At 46.3% G+C, this 18924-nt stretch overlaps 1 protein-coding gene across 1 annotated transcript in view; it reads right to left on the bottom strand.

The window, feature by feature from the left end:
- LOC129828555 (calpain-1 catalytic subunit-like) overlaps nt 1–18924 on the bottom strand; it is an 83448-nt gene that overhangs the window by 61730 nt on the left and 2794 nt on the right. The window contains exons 2-5 of the mRNA XM_055889577.1: nt 14932–14945; nt 13269–13362; nt 11718–11864; nt 6456–6525 (exon numbers count right to left, since the gene is read on the bottom strand). Of these exons, the coding sequence (XP_055745552.1) occupies nt 6456–6525; nt 11718–11864; nt 13269–13361 (310 nt within the window). The 5' untranslated portion in view covers nt 13362; nt 14932–14945. The remainder of the gene's footprint in view (nt 1–6455; nt 6526–11717; nt 11865–13268; nt 13363–14931; nt 14946–18924) is intronic.

Genomic DNA, 18924 nt, shown 5'->3' with positions numbered 1-18924 from the left:
AAAGAGCCTTTCAGGTAGTACTAGTAGACCGTTGGGGGTTTAGTAAAGAGCCTTTCAGGTAGTACTAGTAGACCGTTGGGGGTTTAGTAAAGAGCCTTTCAGGTAGTACTAGTAGACCGTTGGGGGTTTAGTAAAGAGCCTTTCAGGTAGTACTAGTAGACCGTTGGGGGTTTAGTAAAGAGCCTTTCAGGTAGTACTAGTAGACCGTTGGGGGTTTAGTAAAGAGCCTTTCAGGTAGTACTAGTAGACCGTTGGGGGTTTAGTAAAGAGCCTTTCAGGTAGTACTAGTAGACCGTTGGGGGTTTAGTAAAGAGCCTTTCAGGTAGTACTAGTAGACCGTTGGGGGTTTAGTAAAGAGCCTTTCAGGTAGTACTAGTAGACCATTGGGGGTTTAACAAAGAGCCTTTCAGGTAGTACTAGTAGACCGTTGGGGGTTTAGTAAAGAGCCTTTCAGGTAGTACTAGTAGACCGTTGGGGGTTTAGTAAAGAGCCTTTCAGGTAGTACTAGTAGACCGTTGGGGGTTTAGTAAAGAGCCTTTCAGGTAGTACTAGTAGACCGTTGGGGGTTTAGTAAAGAGTCTTTCAGGTAGTACTAGTAGACCGTTGGGGGTTTAGTAAAGAGCCTTTCAGGTAGTACTAGTAGACCGTTGGGGGTTTAGTAAAGAGCCTTTCAGGTAGTACTAGTAGACCGTTGGGGGGTTTAACAAAGAGCCTTTCAGGTAGTACTAGTAGACCGTTGGGGGTTTAGTAAAGAGCCTTTCAGGTAGTACTAGTAGACCGTTGGGGGTTTAGTAAAGAGCCTTTCAGGTAGTACTAGTAGACTGTTGGGGGTTTAGTAAAGAGCCTTTCAGGTAGTACTAGTAGACCGTTGGGGGTTTAACAAAGAGCCTTTCAGGTAGTACTAGTAGACCGTTGGGGGTTTAGTAAAGAGCCTTTCAGGTAGTACTAGTAGACCGTTGTGGGTTTAGTAAAGAGCCTTTCAGGTAGTACTAGTAGACCGTTGGGGGTTTAGTAAAGAGCCTTTCAGGTAGTACTAGTAGACCGTTGGGGGTTTAGTAAAGAGCCTTTCAGGTAGTACTAGTAGACCGTTGGGGGTTTAGTAAAGAGCCTTTCAGGTAGTACTAGTAGACCGTTGGGGGTTTAGTAAAGAGCCTTTCAGGTAGTACTAGTAGACCGTTGGGGGTTTAGTAAAGAGCCTTTCAGGTAGTACTAGTAGACCGTTGGGGGTTTAGTAAAGAGCCTTTCAGGTAGTACTAGTAGACCGTTGGGGGTTTAGTAAAGAGCCTTTCAGGTAGTACTAGTAGACCGTTGGGGGTTTAGTAAAGAGCCTTTCAGGTAGTACTAGTAGACCGTTGGGGGTTTAGTAAAGAGCCTTTCAGGTAGTACTAGTAGACCGTTGGGGGTTTAGTAAAGAGCCTTTCAGGTAGTACTAGTAGACCGTTGGGGGTTTAGTAAAGAGCCTTTCAGGTAGTACTAGTAGACCATTGGGGGTTTAACAAAGAGCCTTTCAGGTAGTACTAGTAGACCGTTGGGGGTTTAGTAAAGAGCCTTTCAGGTAGTACTAGTAGACCGTTGGGGGTTTAGTAAAGAGCCTTTCAGGTAGTACTAGTAGACCGTTGGGGGTTTAGTAAAGAGTCTTTCAGGTAGTACTAGTAGACCGTTGGGGGTTTAGTAAAGAGCCTTTCAGGTAGTACTAGTAGACCGTTGGGGGTTTAGTAAAGAGCCTTTCAGGTAGTACTAGTAGACCGTTGGGGGTTTAGTAAAGTGCCTTTCAGGTAGTACTAGTAGACCGTTGGGGGTTTAGTAAAGAGCCTTTCAGGTAGTACTAGTAGACCGTTGGGGGTTTAGTAAAGAGCCTTTCAGGTAGTACTAGTAGACCGTTGGGGGTTTAGTAAAGAGCCTTTCAGGTAGTACTAGTAGACCGTTGGGGGTTTAGTAAAGAGCCTTTCAGGTAGTACTAGTAGACCGTTGGGGGGTTTAACAAAGAGCCTTTCAGGTAGTACTAGTAGACCGTTGGGGGTTTAGTAAAGAGCCTTTCAGGTAGTACTAGTAGACCGTTGGGGGTTTAGTAAAGAGCCTTTCAGGTAGTACTAGTAGACTGTTGGGGGTTTAGTAAAGAGCCTTTCAGGTAGTACTAGTAGACCGTTGGGGGTTTAACAAAGAGCCTTTCAGGTAGTACTAGTAGACCGTTGGGGGTTTAGTAAAGAGCCTTTCAGGTAGTACTAGTAGACCGTTGGGGGTTTAGTAAAGAGCCTTTCAGGTAGTACTAGTAGACCGTTGGGGGTTTAGTAAAGAGCCTTTCAGGTAGTACTAGTAGACCGTTGGGGGTTTAGTAAAGAGCCTTTCAGGTAGTACTAGTAGACCATTGGGGGTTTAACAAAGAGCCTTTCAGGTAGTACTAGTAGACCGTTGGGGGTTTAGTAAAGAGCCTTTCAGGTAGTACTAGTAGACCGTTGGGGGTTTAGTAAAGAGCCTTTCAGGTAGTACTAGTAGACCGTTGGGGGTTTAGTAAAGAGTCTTTCAGGTAGTACTAGTAGACCGTTGGGGGTTTAGTAAAGAGCCTTTCAGGTAGTACTAGTAGACCGTTGGGGGTTTAGTAAAGAGCCTTTCAGGTAGTACTAGTAGACCGTTGGGGGTTTAGTAAAGTGCCTTTCAGGTAGTACTAGTAGACCGTTGGGGGTTTAGTAAAGAGCCTTTCAGGTAGTACTAGTAGACCGTTGGGGGTTTAGTAAAGAGCCTTTCAGGTAGTACTAGTAGACCGTTGGGGGTTTAGTAAAGAGCCTTTCAGGTAGTACTAGTAGACCGTTGGGGGTTTAGTAAAGAGCCTTTCAGGTAGTACTAGTAGACCGTTGGGGGGTTTAGCAAAGAGCCTTTCAGGTAGTACTAGTAGACCGTTGGGGGTTTAGTAAAGAGCCTTTCAGGTAGTACTAGTAGACCGTTGGGGGTTTAGTAAAGAGCCTTTCAGGTAGTACTAGTAGACTGTTGGGGGTTTAGTAAAGAGCCTTTCAGGTAGTACTAGTAGACCGTTGGGGGTTTAACAAAGAGCCTTTCAGGTAGTACTAGTAGACCGTTGGGGGTTTAGTAAAGAGCCTTTCAGGTAGTACTAGTAGACCGTTGGGGGTTTAGTAAAGAGCCTTTCAGGTAGTACTAGTAGACCGTTGGGGGTTTAGTAAAGAGCCTTTCAGGTAGTACTAGTAGACCGTTGGGGGTTTAGTAAAGAGCCTTTCAGGTAGTACTAGTAGACCGTTGGGGGTTTAGTAAAGAGCCTTTCAGGTAGTACTAGTAGACCGTTGGGGGTTTAGTAAAGAGCCTTTCAGGTAGTACTAGTAGACCGTTGGGGGTTTAGTAAAGAGCCTTTCAGGTAGTACTAGTAGACCGTTGGGGGTTTAGTAAAGAGCCTTTCAGGTAGTACTAGTAGACCGTTGGGGGTTTAGTAAAGAGCCTTTCAGGTAGTACTAGTAGACCGTTGGGGGTTTAGTAAAGAGCCTTTCAGGTAGTACTAGTAGACCGTTGGGGGTTTAGTAAAGAGCCTTTCAGGTAGTACTAGTAGACCGTTGGGGGTTTAGTAAAGAGCCTTTCAGGTAGTACTAGTAGACCGTTGGGGGTTTAGTAAAGAGCCTTTCAGGTAGTACTAGTAGACCGTTGGGGGTTTAGTAAAGAGCCTTTCAGGTAGTACTAGTAGACCGTTGGGGGTTCAGTAAAGAGCCTTTCAGGTAGTACTAGTAGACCGTTGGGGGTTTAACAAAGAGCCTTTCAGGTAGTACTAGTAGACCGTTGGGGGTTTAGTAAAGAGCCTTTCAGGTAGTACTAGTAGACCGTTGGGGATTTAGTAAAGAGCCTTTCAGGTAGTACTAGTAGACCGTTGGGGGTTTAGTAAAGAGCCTTTCAGGTAGTACTAGTAGACCGTTGGGGGTTTAGTAAAGAGCCTTTCAGGTAGTACTAGTAGACCGTTGGGGGTTTAGTAAAGAGCCTTTCAGGTAGTACTAGTAGACCGTTGGGGGTTTAGTAAAGAGCCTTTCAGGTAGTACTAGTAGACCGTTGGGGGTTTAGTAAAGAGCCTTTCAGGTAGTACTAGTAGACCGTTGGGGGTTTAGTAAAGAGCCTTTCAGGTAGTACTAGTAGACCGTTGGGGGTTTAACAAAGAGCCTTTCAGGTAGTACTAGTAGACCGTTGGGGGTTTAGTAAAGAGCCTTTCAGGTAGTACTAGTAGACCGTTGGGGGTTTAGTAAAGAGCCTTTCAGGTAGTACTAGTAGACCGTTGGGGGTTTAGTAAAGAGCCTTTCAGGTAGTACTAGTAGACCGTTGGGGGTTTAGTAAAGAGTCTTTCAGGTAGTACTAGTAGACCGTTGGGGGTTTAGTAAAGAGCCTTTCAGGTAGTACTAGTAGACCGTTGGGGGTTTAGTAAAGAGCCTTTCAGGTAGTACTAGTAGACCGTTGGGGGTTTAGTAAAGAGCCTTTCAGGTAGTACTAGTAGACCGTTGGGGGTTTAGTAAAGAGCCTTTCAGGTAGTACTAGTAGACCGTTGGGGGTTTAACAAAGAGCCTTTCAGGTAGTACTAGTAGACCGTTGGGGGTTTAGTAAAGAGCCTTTCAGGTAGTACTAGTAGACCGTTGGGGGTTTAGTAAAGAGCCTTTCAGGTAGTACTAGTAGACCGTTGGGGGTTTAACAAAGAGCCTTTCAGGTAGTACTAGTAGACCGTTGGGGGTTTAGTAAAGAGCCTTTCAGGTAGTACTAGTAGACCGTTGGGGGGTTTAACAAAGAGCCTTTCAGGTAGTACTAGTAGACCGTTGGGGGTTTAGTAAAGAGCCTTTCAGGTAGTACTAGTAGACCGTTGGGGGTTTAGTAAAGAGCCTTTCAGGTAGTACTAGTAGACTGTTGGGGGTTTAGTAAAGAGCCTTTCAGGTAGTACTAGTAGACCGTTGGGGGTTTAACAAAGAGCCTTTCAGGTAGTACTAGTAGACCGTTGGGGGTTTAGTAAAGAGCCTTTCAGGTAGTACTAGTAGACCGTTGGGGGTTTAGTAAAGAGCCTTTCAGGTAGTACTAGTAGACCGTTGGGGGTTTAGTAAAGAGCCTTTCAGGTAGTACTAGTAGACCGTTGGGGGTTTAGTAAAGAGCCTTTCAGGTAGTACTAGTAGACCGTTGGGGGTTTAGTAAAGAGCCTTTCAGGTAGTACTAGTAGACCGTTGGGGGTTTAGTAAAGAGCCTTTCAGGTAGTACTAGTAGACCGTTGGGGGTTTAGTAAAGAGCCTTTCAGGTAGTACTAGTAGACCGTTGGGGGTTTAGTAAAGAGCCTTTCAGGTAGTACTAGTAGACCATTGGGGGTTTAACAAAGAGCCTTTCAGGTAGTACTAGTAGACCGTTGGGGGTTTAACAAAGAGCCTTTCAGGTAGTACTAGTAGACCGTTGGGGGTTTAGTAAAGAGCCTTTCAGGTAGTACTAGTAGACCGTTGGGGGTTTAGTAAAGAGCCTTTCAGGTAGTACTAGTAGACCGTTGGGGGTTTAGTAAAGAGCCTTTCAGGTAGTACTAGTAGACCGTTGGGGGTTTAGTAAAGAGCCTTTCAGGTAGTACTAGTAGACCGTTGGGGGTTTAGTAAAGAGTCTTTCAGGTAGTACTAGTAGACCGTTGGGGGTTTAGTAAAGAGTCTTTCAGGTAGTACTGGTAGACCGTTGGGGGTTTAGTAAAGAGCCTTTCAGGTAGTACTAGTAGACCGTTGGGGGTTTAGTAAAGAGCCTTTCAGGTAGTACTAGTAGACCGTTGGGGGTTTAGTAAAGAGCCTTTCAGGTAGTACTAGTAGACCGTTGGGGGTTTAGTAAAGAGCCTTTCAGGTAGTACTAGTAGACCGTTGGGGGTTTAGTAAAGAGCCTTTCAGGTAGTACTAGTAGACCGTTGGGGGTTTAGTAAAGAGCCTTTCAGGTAGTACTAGTAGACCGTTGGGGGTTTAGTAAAGAGCCTTTCAGGTAGTACTAGTAGACCGTTGGGGGTTTAGTAAAGAGCCTTTCAGGTAGTACTAGTAGACCGTTGGGGGTTTAGTAAAGAGCCTTTCAGGTAGTACTAGTAGACCGTTGGGGGTTTAGTAAAGAGCCTTTCAGGTAGTACTAGTAGACCGTTGGGGGTTTAGTAAAGAGCCTTTCAGGTAGTACTAGTAGACCGTTGGGGGTTTAGTAAAGAGCCTTTCAGGTAGTACTAGTAGACCGTTGGGGGTTTAGTAAAGAGCCTTTCAGGTAGTACTAGTAGACCGTTGGGGGTTTAGTAAAGAGCCTTTCAGGTAGTACTAGTAGACCGTTGGGGGGTTTAGTAAAGAGCCTTTCAGGTAGTACTAGTAGACCGTTGGGGGTTTAGTAAAGAGCCTTTCAGGTAGTACTAGTAGACCGTTGGGGGTTTAGTAAAGAGCCTTTCAGGTAGTACTAGAATCTCTTTTTTGAAGACTTTTGGTATCTGTTTACGCAGAACTCACCTAGCGCTCCCTGGCAGATATCTGTTCTGGTAGCTCCTCCCAGGATGAACTGAGGGTCATCTGTCAGCTCCTGGAAGGAAGGACAGGGAGGACTGGATTAGACTCTGGTAAAACTAACTGACTGGAAGTGAGAGGGACTATATTTTTCATATGGATCTTCTGACAATTCAACAATTAAATTGACCTGGAAGTACATTTACAGTACATTACATTTACAGTACATTACATTTACAGTACATTACATTTACAGTACATTTAAGTACATTTAGAGTACATTTAAAGTACATTACATTTACAGTACATTACATTTACAGTACATGTACATCACATTTACAGTACATTACATTTACAGTACATTACATTTACAGTACATTACATTTACAGTACATTACATTTACAGTACATTTACAGTACATTTACAGTACATTACATTACATTTACAGTACAGTACATTTACAGTACATTGCATTTACAGTACACTACATTTACAGTACATTTACAGTACATTACATTTACAGTACACTACATTTACAGTACATTTACAGTACATTACATTTACAGTACATTTACAGTACATTACATTTACAGTACATTTACAGTACATTTACAGCATTTCTGTTACTGAGGCTTCCTGTTCCTGTCTCTACTGGACTGACTGAGAGGTTCCTTCCTGTTCCTGTCTCTACTGGACTGACTGAGAGGTTCCTTCCTGTTCCTGTCTCTACTGGACTGACTGAGAGGTTCCTTTCTAACTGTCTCTACTGGACTGACTGAGAGGTTCCTTCCTGTTCCTGTCTCTACTGGTCTGACTGAGAGGTTCCTTCCTGTTCCTGTCTCTACTGGACTGACTGAGAGGTTCCTTCCTGTTCCTGTCTCTACTGGACTGACTGAGAGGTTCCTTCCTGTTCCTGTGTCTACTGGACTGACTGAGAGGTTCCTTCCTGTTCCTGTCTCTACTGGACTGACTGAGAGGTTCCTTCCTGTTCCTGTGTCTACTGGACTGACTGAGAGGTTCCTTCCTGTTCCTGTGTCTACTGGACTGACTGAGAGGTTCTTCCTGTTCCTGTCTCTACTGGACTGACTGAGAGGTTCCTTCCTGTTCCTGTCTCTACTGGACTGACTGAGAAGTTCCTTCCTGTTCCTGTCTCTACTGGACTGACTGAGAGGTTCCTTCCTGTTCCTGTCTCTACTGGACTGACTGAGAGGTTCCTTCCTGTTCCTGTCTCTACTGGACTGACTGAGAGGTTCCTTCCTGTTCCTGTCTCTACTGGACTGACTGAGAGGTTCCTTCCTAACTGTCTCTACTCGTTCCACACTGCCAGTCTGCCACACAGGCCAGTCACAGTGGCAGCCATGCTATAGTCTAGATTGGCAATATAACGGTTCAGCAATACACACCAACACAGGTCATACGACACTGATCAAGCTGAGTGTCTGTTTCTTCTTGTCCCCAACACATGCCAGCCATAGCAGCAGCTGCAGTGGCAGAGCGTGACAGGCACGCTGCTTTATAGACAAGGATGTAGGAATACAACGGTCCTGCAGTGTATTATGGGTCCATGGCGTAAACAACAACACTGGTGGCCGTTGGATCAATGTGATCTGTGTGTGTAGTATACATACTGTCCACTATAACTGACCCTATAACTGACCCTATAACTGACCCTATAACTGACCCTATAACTGACCTGTTAACTGACCCTATAACTGACCCTATAACTGACCCCATAACTGACCCTATAACTGACCCTATAACTGACCCTATAACTGACCTGTTAACTGACCCCTATAACTGACCCTATAACTGACCCTATAACTGGCCCTATAACTGACCCTATAACTGACCCGTTAACTGACCCTATAACTGACCCTATAACTGACCCTATAACTGACCCTACAACTGACCCTACAACTGACCCTATAACTGACCCTATAACTGACCTGTTAACTGGCATGTTAACTGACCCTATTACTGACCCCTATAACTGACCCTATAACTGACCCTATAACTGACCCTATAACTGGCCCTATAACTGACCCTATAACTGACCCCTATAACTGACCCTATAACTGACCCTATAACTGACCCTATAACTGACCTGTTAACTGGCCTGTTAACTGACCCTATAACTGACCCTATAACTGACCCTATAACTGACCCTATAACTGACCCTATAACTGGCCCTATTACTGACCCTATTACTGACCCTATTACTGACCCTATAACTGACCCTATAACTGACCCTATAACTGACCCTATAACTGACCCTATTACTGACCCTATAACTGACCCTATAACTGACCCTATAACTGACCCTATAACTGGCCCTATAACTGACCCTATAACTGACCCCTATAACTGACCCTATAACTGACCCTATAACTGACCCTATAACTGACCCTATAACTGACCCTATAACTGACCCTATAACTGACCCTATAACTGGCCCTATTACTGACCCTATTACTGACCCTATTACTGACCCTATTACTGACCCTATAACTGACCCTATAACTGACCCTATAACTGGCCCTATTACTGACCCTATAACTGACCCTATAACTGACCCTATAACTGACCCTATAACTGACCCTATAACTGGCCCTATAACTGGCCCTATAACTGACCCTATAACTGACCCTATAACTGACCCTATAACTGACCCTATAACTGGCCCTATAACTGACCCTATAACTGACCCTATAACTGACCCTATAACTGACCCTATAACTGGCCCTATTACTGACCCTATAACTGGCCCTATAACTGACCCTATAACTGACCCTATAACTGACCCTATAACTGGCCCTATAACTGGCCCTATAACTGACCCTATAACTGACCCTATAACTGACCCTATAACTGGCCCTATTACTGACCCTATAACTGACCCTATAACTGACCCTATAACTGACCCTATAACTGACCCTATAACTGACCCTATAACTGGCCCTATTACTGACCCTATAACTGACCCTATAACTGACCCTATAACTGACCCTATAACTGACCCTATAACTGGCCCTATAACTGGCCCTATAACTGACCCTATAACTGACCCTATAACTGACCCTATAACTGGCCCTATTACTGACCCTATAACTGACCCTATAACTGACCCTATAACTGACCCTATAACTGACCCTATAACTGGCCCTATAACTGGCCCTATAACTGACCCTATAACTGACCCTATAACTGACCCTATAACTGACCCTATAACTGGCCCTATAACTGACCCTATAACTGACCCTATAACTGACCCTATAACTGACCCTATAACTGGCCCTATTACTGACCCTATAACTGGCCCTATAACTGACCCTATAACTGACCCTATAACTGACCCTATAACTGGCCCTATAACTGGCCCTATAACTGACCCTATAACTGACCCTATAACTGACCCTATAACTGGCCCTATTACTGACCCTATAACTGACCCTATAACTGACCCTATAACTGACCCTATAACTGACCCTATAACTGACCCTATAACTGGCCCTATTACTGACCCTATAACTGACCCTATAACTGACCCTATAACTGACTAACATCAGCTCTCAAACCAATGACACGCCTCTCCCTACTAATCAACTAAAGGGAAAGGGGGATACCTCGTCAGTTGTCCAACTGAATGTCTTCAACTGAAATGTGTGTTCTGCATTTAACCCTCTGAATCAGAGAGGTGCGGTGGGGGGGGGGGGGGGGGGGGGGGGGGCTTAATGACACATCCATGTCTTCAACACCCGGGGAACAGTGGGTTAACTTCCTTGCTCAGGGGCAGAATGACAGATTTGTACCTTGTCAACTCGGGGGATTCAATCCAGCAACCTTCCAGTTACTGGCCCAAAACTCTGACCTCTAGGCTACCCTGAATTACCCTGAACTACCCTGAACTACCCTGACCTACCCTGAACTACCCTGACCTACCCTGAACTACCCTGAACTACCCTGAACTACCTAGACTTACCCTGAACTACCCTGAACTACCCTGAACTACCGTGACCTACCCTAAATTACCCTGAACTACCCTAAACTACCCTGAACTACCCTGAACTACCCTGACCTACCCTGACCTACCTTGACCTACCCTAAACTACCCTGAACTACCCTGACCTACCTTGACCTACCCTAAACTACCCTGACCTACCTTGACCTACCCTAAACTACCCTGAACTACCCTGAACTACCCTAAACTACCCTGACCTACCTTGACCTACCCTAAACTACCCTGAACTACCCTAAACTACCCTGAACTACCCTAAACTACCCTGACCTACCTTGACCTACCCTAAACTACCCTGAACTACCCTAAACTACCCTGAACTACCCTGAACTACCTTACCTACCCTAAACTACCCTGAACTACCTTGACCTACCCTGAACTACCCTGAATTACCCTGACCTACCTTGACCTACCCTGAACTACCCTGAACTACCGTGACCTACCCTAAACTACCCTGAACTACCGTGACCTACCCTAAACTACCCTGACCTACCCTGAACTACCCTGAACTACCCTAAACTACCCTGACCTACCCTGACCTACCCTGAACTACCCTGACCTACCCTAAACTACCCTGACCTACCTTGACCTACCCTAAACTACCCTGAACTACCCTGACCTACCTTGACCTACCCTAAACTACCCTGACCTACCTTGACCTACCCTAAACTACCCTGAACTACCCTAAACTACCCTGACCTACCTTGACCTACCCTAAACTACCCTGAACTACCCTAAACTACCCTGAACTACCCTGAACTACCCTGAACTACCTTACCTACCCTAAACTACCCTGAACTACCCTGAACTACCTTGACCTACCCTGAACTACCCTGTACTACCCTAAACTACCCTGAACTACCCTAAACTACCCTGACCTACCTTGACCTACCCTAAACTACCCTGAACTACCCTAAACTACCCTGAATTACCCTGAACTACCCTGAATTACCCTGAACTACCCTGAACTACCCTGACCTACCTTGACCTACCCTGACCTACCCTAAACTACCCTAAACTACCCTAAACTACCCTGACCTACCATGACCTACCCTAAACTACCCTAAACTACCCTGAATTACCCTGAATTACCCTGAACTACCCTGAATTACCCTGAATTACCCTGAACTACCCTGAATTATCATCAACCATCACCCGCTCTCTGTCTCTCTAGCGCTCCCTCTCACCGTGGGTCTACTAACTTCGGGGTAGTATTTAACTAAGACACAGACCCTCTCTTCCCCCCTCTCACCGTGGGCCTCATCCATTGCACGTCCCTGGTCTTGGCGGAGAAGGGGGCCAGTTCCTTGAAGCCCAGAGAGGGAGGCTCGGCGAGGAAGGAGGGGTCCTGAAACAGACACCCCGTCTCCAGACACTCCTGCCTCAGAGCCTCATAGTCCTGGGGGAAGTCAATTCAAATCATTTCATTTTAAAAAAGAAACACATTCATCAATAGACAGAGCAACAAGATGTGCATTTAATCTCGAAAGCATTAAATCAAGAAATTAAAAATCATTAAATTCCCAAAGTGGTCCTCGAAGATAAAACAAATACTGATAAAAGACAAGAGGCTGTGTGTAACTAATGGGCCGTGGTCTAAAGTAGTGCACTATGTAGTGGATAGGGTGCCATAGGGCTCTGGTCTAAAGTAGTGCACTATGTAGTAGATAGGGTGCCATAGGGCCGTGGTCTAAAGTAGTGCACTATATAGTGGATAGGGCTCTGGTCTAAAGTAGTGCACTATGTAGTGGATAGGGTGCCATAGGGCCGTGGTCTAAAGTAGTGCACTATGTAGTGGATAGGGTGCCATAGGGCTCTGGTCTAAAGTAGTGCACTATGTAGTGGATAGGGTGCCATAGGGCTCTGGTCTAAAGTAGTGCACTATGTAGTGGATAGGGCTCTGGTCTAAAGTAGTGCACTATGTAGTGGATAGGGCTCTGGTCTAAAGTAGTGCACTATGTAGTGGATAGGGCTCTGGTCTAAAGTAGTGCACTATGTAGTGGATAGGGCTCTGGTCTAAAGTAGTGCACTATGTAGTGGATAGGGCTCTGGTCTAAAGTAGTGCACTATGTAGTGGATAGGGCTCTGGTCTAAAGTAGTGCACTATATAGGGAATAGGGCTCTGGTCTAAAGTAGTGCACTATGTAGTGGATAGGGCTCTGGTCTAAAGTAGTGCACTATGTAGTGGATAGGGCTCTGGTCTAAAGTAGTGCACTATGTAGTGGATAGGGCTCTGGTCTAAAGTAGTGCACTATGTAGTGGATAGGGCTCTGGTCTAAAGTAGTGCACTATGTAGTGGATAGGGCTCTGGTCTAAAGTAGTGCACTATGTAGTGGATAGGGCTCTGGTCTAAAGTAGTGCACTATGTAGTGGATAGGGCTCTGGTCTAAAGTAGTGCACTATGTAGTGGATAGGGCTCTGGTCTAAAGTAGTGCACTATGTAGTGGATAGGGCTCTGGTCTAAAGTAGTGCACTATGTAGTGGATAGGGCTCTGGTCTAAAGTAGTGCACTATGTAGTGGATAGGGTGCCATAGGGCTCTGGTCTAAAGTAGTGCACTATGTAGTGGATAGGGCTCTGGTCTAAAGTAGTGCACTATGTAGTGGATAGGGCTCTGGTCTAAAGTAGTGCACTATGTAGTGGATAGGGCTCTGGTCTAAAGTAGTGCACTATGTAGTGGATAGGGCTCTGGTCTAAAGTAGTGCACTATGTAGTGGATAGGGCTCTGGTCTAAAGTAGTGCACTATGTAGTGGATAGGGATACAGGCCACAGTTTCAAAACCATTAGAAACAAACAAACTGACCTGGTTAAGGAAGGGTACGGCGTGGTCGTTGGAGCCCATTCCCTCGGCTCGTAGCCTGCTGGTGGCTATGCTAGCAGAGATTCCCCCTGACATACTGACACAGGACACGATATACTGTCAATACAGTCAGTGGCCCGGGTGGGTGCTGCACAGCCAAATCATTTACAATACTTTAGCCGGGCTTTGATTGAATTTGCCTGTAGCAATGGAACCAATAGCCTGCTCTATTGTCTATGAGAGTGGAGATCTCTCCTGACCTATTGGCACATGGGATATATTTATAAGAGGACTGGGTGGGTGTTGCAGTGCTCAGGCCACATCCTGGGTTCAATTACTATTCAAAGTCATTTCAAATACTTTATAGAGGGGGTTGATTGAGCTTGTCTGTTGCAATGGAACCAATGAAGTAGGTGTACAACTGCAAACCTCATCCACATGGCACTCCAGGCAAGCCAAAGCAAAAGCTCAGCGTTTTTCAACGATTTGAATAGTGCTTGAATCCAGGTCTGGGACAGGCACAGGGGGTAGAGGGTATAAATAGCAACGAGCTAAGCTAACAGCAGAGCGGAACACGGACCCAAAGCCTGTAGCATAGCAACCAACTATTCCATTCCGTCTTTGTTGTTTTACTCGTTTTCTGTGTTTGTGTATTGTGACTGTTTTTCTACCTAATGAACCTCTGGTCCTGTGATATGTGATAGAAGCTTGTGATACATTCTCCAGGTTTATCTTTCTGGGGTGGATCTATCATCGACTACTCTGGCCTTTCTCACCGGTAGTGAGTCAGAGTGTTGTTCAGAAATGTCTCCTACTTTAGTGAGTCATCGAACACTGTTCAGAGCTCTGATAACAGTTCCTGATGAACACATGTCTGAACACTGACTCATTGGTGGATAACAATTTAGCTATTAGTCTCAGACTTTTACTCTGTCTCTCTACTGTATTTCTTCTGAGAGTCTTTTCCAAAGTTATTATAGTATAATTTAGTGTATTGAGTTTCTGATAAATACATGTAATAGTGATAGAGAAAACATTTTGGATTACAGAAAATGATTATGGTAAAATTAGGAATACAGAAATTGATTATGGTAGAATTAGGATTACAGAAAATTATTATGGTAGAATTAGGAATACAGAAAATTATTATGGTAGAATTAGGAATACAGAAATTGATTATGGTAAAATTGGGATTACAGAAAATGATTATGGTAGAATTAGGAATACAGAAAATTATTATGTTAGAATTAGGAATACAGAAAATTATTATGGTAGAATTAGGAATACAGAAATTGATTATGGTAAAATTGGGATTACAGAAAATGATTATGGTAGAATTAGGAATACAGAAAATTATTATGGTAGAATTAGGAATACAGAAAATTATTATGGTAGAATTAGGAATACAGAAAATTATTATGGTAGAATTAGGAATACAGAAAATGATTATGGTAAAATTGGGATTACAGAAAATGTTTATGAAAATGAAGCAAGAAACAATTTAACAAGCATAGTGGAAACGATACTGACTGATCAGAGAAGCGTACGAGGCCAAAAACTGAGGTATGAAAGAGACGTTAGGATGGAAAGGAGAGACCGCAATCTCTAGTACCTCTAACAAGCCCCGGCCGCCCAAAAGACACACAGAGAGATGAAAATCTGATACCTTGAGTCTACGAGCTGCAGAGAAATAGGAGAAAAGAGGAAGGAACAGTAAGTAACCACTAAGCCAAAGTCACACAGTATGCACTTTAGAGACAGCGTTAATGCTGTGGCTTTCAGAGCCTTCAGCACCCTGAAAAATAACACGTTACACCAAAACATCCACGTTGACAATCAAAGACAAATAGGCAGAGTGATTGTTGGTAGTGTGGAGAAATATTTGACGCTATTCTCTCTCCCCTCAGAATAGGCTTCTCTCTCTCTCTCTCTATCCCCCATTATTCTCTCTCTGCTCTCTCCCATGTTCTCTCTCTCTCTCCCCCATTATTCTCTCTCTGCTCTCTCCCATGTTCTCTCTCTCTCTCCCCCATTATTCTCTCTCTGCTCTCTCCCATGTTCTCTCTCTCTCCCCTCCCTCTCTCACATGTTCTCTCTCTCTCTCTGAACAAGGTCTGGCACCACGGCCAAGGGTTGTCCCAGAGAATAGGCTTCTCTCTCTTTCTCTCTCTCTCCCCTCCCTCTCTCACATGTTCTCTCTCTCTCCCTCTCCCCTCCCCTCTCTCTCACATGTTCTCTCCCACCCCACCTGTCTCTCTCTCTGAACAAGGTCTGGCACCACGGCCAACGGTTGTCCCAGAGAATAGGCTTCTCTCTATTTCTCTCTCTCTCCCCCATTATTCTCTCTCTCTCTCTCTCTCTCTCCCTCTCACATGTTCTCCCTCTCTCTGCTCTCTCCCTCTCCCCCCCCTCTCTCTCCCTCTCTCTCCCTTTCTCTCTCCCCTCCCCCCTGTCTCTCTCTCTGAACAAGGTCTGGCACCACGGCCAAGGGTTGTCCCAGAGTACTAGAGAGAGTTTCATCAGGACATATGTACTGTGTTAGGCAATGTGAAGTCCTCATTCTGTGTGGGAGAACAGCATGGAAGAAGAACAATACAGACGGAACTGTTTCTTGTGATTTGACCTTGAACAGCAAATGTAATAAACGTTAAACAAAGTGTGTGTGGGGGGGGGGGGGGGGTGAGAGAAAGAGAGAGAGAGAAAGAAAGAGAGAAAGAGAGAGTTTGTCAGACCATAAAACACCCCAAAATTGTCTGTAGCAACCGCACAGTTTGGGCATCAAACTAATATGAAGAATAATTTGTTTTATTTTCCTGATCTTTCTTATATCGCTCAGTTATAAGAACATTCCATATAGCTTAGTAGAACCTGATGTAGTAGGGAGTTGTAGCTTCTCTAGAGATAAATCAGATCCAGCCTGAACTGTGTGATGCAGTAGGGAGTTGTAGTTTCTCTAGAGATAAATCAGACCCAGACTGAACTGTGTGATGTAGTAGGGAGTTGTAGTTTCTGTAGAGATAAATCAGATCCAGCCTGAACTGTGTGATGTAGTAGGGAGTTGTAGTTTCTGTAGAGATAAATCAGATCCAGCCTGAACTGTGTGATGTAGTAGGGAGTTGTAGTTTCTGTAGAGATAAATCAGATCCAGCCTGAACTGTGTGATGTAGTAGGGAGATGTAGTTTATCGAGAGATAAATCAGATCCAGACTGAACTGTGTGATGTAGTAGGGAGTTGTAGTTTCCAACAGGCCAATATTCTACATGGGGTTAGTGCAGAAAATGTGGTAATTAACTACAATGACCATAATCCATTGCACACCCGCTTAAAAAAGAGGCCTCAATCACAAACAGCTGTGGAGCAGCAGAACCCAGACAGAAGGGCGGAGGTTCATCTATTATGGCGACACCCCTGTCAGATCTGGGCCCTGGGGTGGAGTTGGTAGATTTCCCGTGTAGTTACAAGCAGCATTCAAAAGTGACCAAAACATCAGCCAGGAAGCATAGGAACTGAGAAGTGGTCTGTGGTCACCACCTGCAGAATCACTCCTTTTTTGGGGGGGTGTCTTGCTAATTGCCTATAATTTCCACCTTTTGTCTATTCCATTTGCACAACAGCATGTGAAATTTATTGTCAATCAGTGTTGCTTCCTAAGTGGACAGTTTGATTTCACAGAAGTGTGATTGACTTGGAGTTACATTGTGTTGTTTAAGTGTTCCCTTTATTTTTTTGAGCAGTGTATATATATTTGTTACTGCTCGACTAAAACAATCTCGGTCAACCAACAGCCTAACGACCAAACAATTGATGGTATGGCACATGGTGCTTGCAAAGCCAACGTTGTGGGTTCAATTCCCAGGGGGGACCAGTACAGGAAAAAAAAGTATTAAAAAAATGTACTCTCTGGATACAAGTGCCGGCTAAATGAATAACAGATCTAATATAGTGGAGCCCAGGGCTTCACTGCTAACTCAGCCGAGGGTAGGGAGGCCCCCTCACCTGGGGAAAAAGGAGCCCAGGGCTTCACTGCTAACTCAGCCGAGGGTAGGGAGGCTCCCTCACCTGGGGAAAAAGGAGCCCAGGGCTTCACTGCTAACTCAGCCGAGGGTAGGGAGGCCCCCTCAGCTGGGGAAAAAGGAGCCCAGGGCTTCACTGCTAACTCAGCCGAGGGTAGGGAGGCCCCCTCACCTGGGGAAAAAGGAGCCCAGGGCTTCACTGCTAACTCAGCCGAGGGTAGGGAGGCCACCTCACCTGGGGAAAAAGGAGCCCAGGGCTTCACTGCTAACTCAGCCGAGGGTAGGGAGGCCCCCTCACCTGGGGAAAAAGGAGCCCAGGGCTTCACTGCTAACTCAGCCGAGGGTAGGTAGGCCCCCTCACCTGGGGAAAAAGGAGCCCAGGGCTTCACTGCTAACTCAGCCGAGGGTAGGGAGGCCCCCTCACCTGGGGAAAAAGGAGCCCAGGGCTTCACTGCTAACTCAGCCGAGGGTAGGGAGGCCCCCTCACCTGGGGAAAAAGGAGCCCAGGGCTTCACTGCTAACTCAGCCGAGGGTAGGGAGGCCCCCTCACCTGGGGAAAAAGGAGCCCAGGGCTTCACTGCTAACTCAGCCGAGGGTAGGGAGGCCCCCTCACCTGGGGAAAAAGGAGCCCAGGGCTTCACTGCTAACTCAGCCGAGGGTAGGGAGGCCCCCTCACCTGGGGAAAAAGGAGCCCAGGGCTTCACTGCTAACTCAGCCGAGGGTAGGGAGGCCCCCTCACCTGGGGAAAAAGGAGCCCAGGGCTTCACTGCTAACTCAGCCGAGGGTAGGGAGGCCCCCTCAGCTGGGGAAAAAGGAGCCCAGGGCTTCACTGCTAACTCAGCCGAGGGTAGGGAGGCCCCCTCACCTGGGGAAAAAGGAGCCCAGGGCTTCACTGCTAACTCAGCCGAGGGTAGGGAGGCCCCCTCACCTGGGGAAAAAGGAGCCCAGGGCTTCACTGCTAACTCAGCCGAGGGTAGGGAGGCTCCCTCACCTGGGGAAAAAGGAGCCCAGGGCTTCACTGCTAACTCAGCCGAGGGTAGGGAGGCCCCCTCACCTGGGGAAAAAGGAGCCCAGGGCTTCACTGCTAACTCAGCCGAGGGTAGGGAGGCCCCCTCACCTGGGGAAAAAGGAGCCCAGGGCTTCACTGCTAACTCAGCCGAGGGTAGGGAGGCCCCCTCACCTGGGGAAAAAGGAGCCCAGGGCTTCACTGCTAACTCAGCCGAGGGTAGGGAGGCCCCCTCACCTGGGGAAAAAGGAGCCCAGGGCTTCACTGCTAACTCAGCCGAGGGTAGGGAGGCTCCCTCACCTGGGGAAAAAGGAGCCCAGGGCTTCACTGCTAACTCAGCCGAGGGTAGGGAGGCCCCCTCACCTGGGGAAAAAGGAGCCCAGGGCTTCACTGCTAACTCAGCCGAGGGTAGGGAGGCCCCCTCACCTGGGGAAAAAGGAGCCCAGGGCTTCACTGCTAACTCAGCCGAGGGTAGGGAGGCCCCCTCACCTGGGGAAAAAGGAGCCCAGGGCTTCACTGCTAACTCAGCCGAGGGTAGGGAGGCCCCCTCAGCTGGGGAAAAAAGCTCATACTGCAGGATAATCCAGATGTGTGGTGGGAGTTGACCCACCCTGTGTGTTAGTGAATCTAGAAGATCCA

This window comes from Salvelinus fontinalis, chromosome 30 (assembly GCF_029448725.1).
Source record: "Salvelinus fontinalis isolate EN_2023a chromosome 30, ASM2944872v1, whole genome shotgun sequence".
NCBI lineage: Eukaryota > Metazoa > Chordata > Actinopteri > Salmoniformes > Salmonidae > Salvelinus > Salvelinus fontinalis.
Note: the sequence above shows the minus strand (reverse complement) of the source record. Positions and strands in the feature narration are given on the sequence as shown.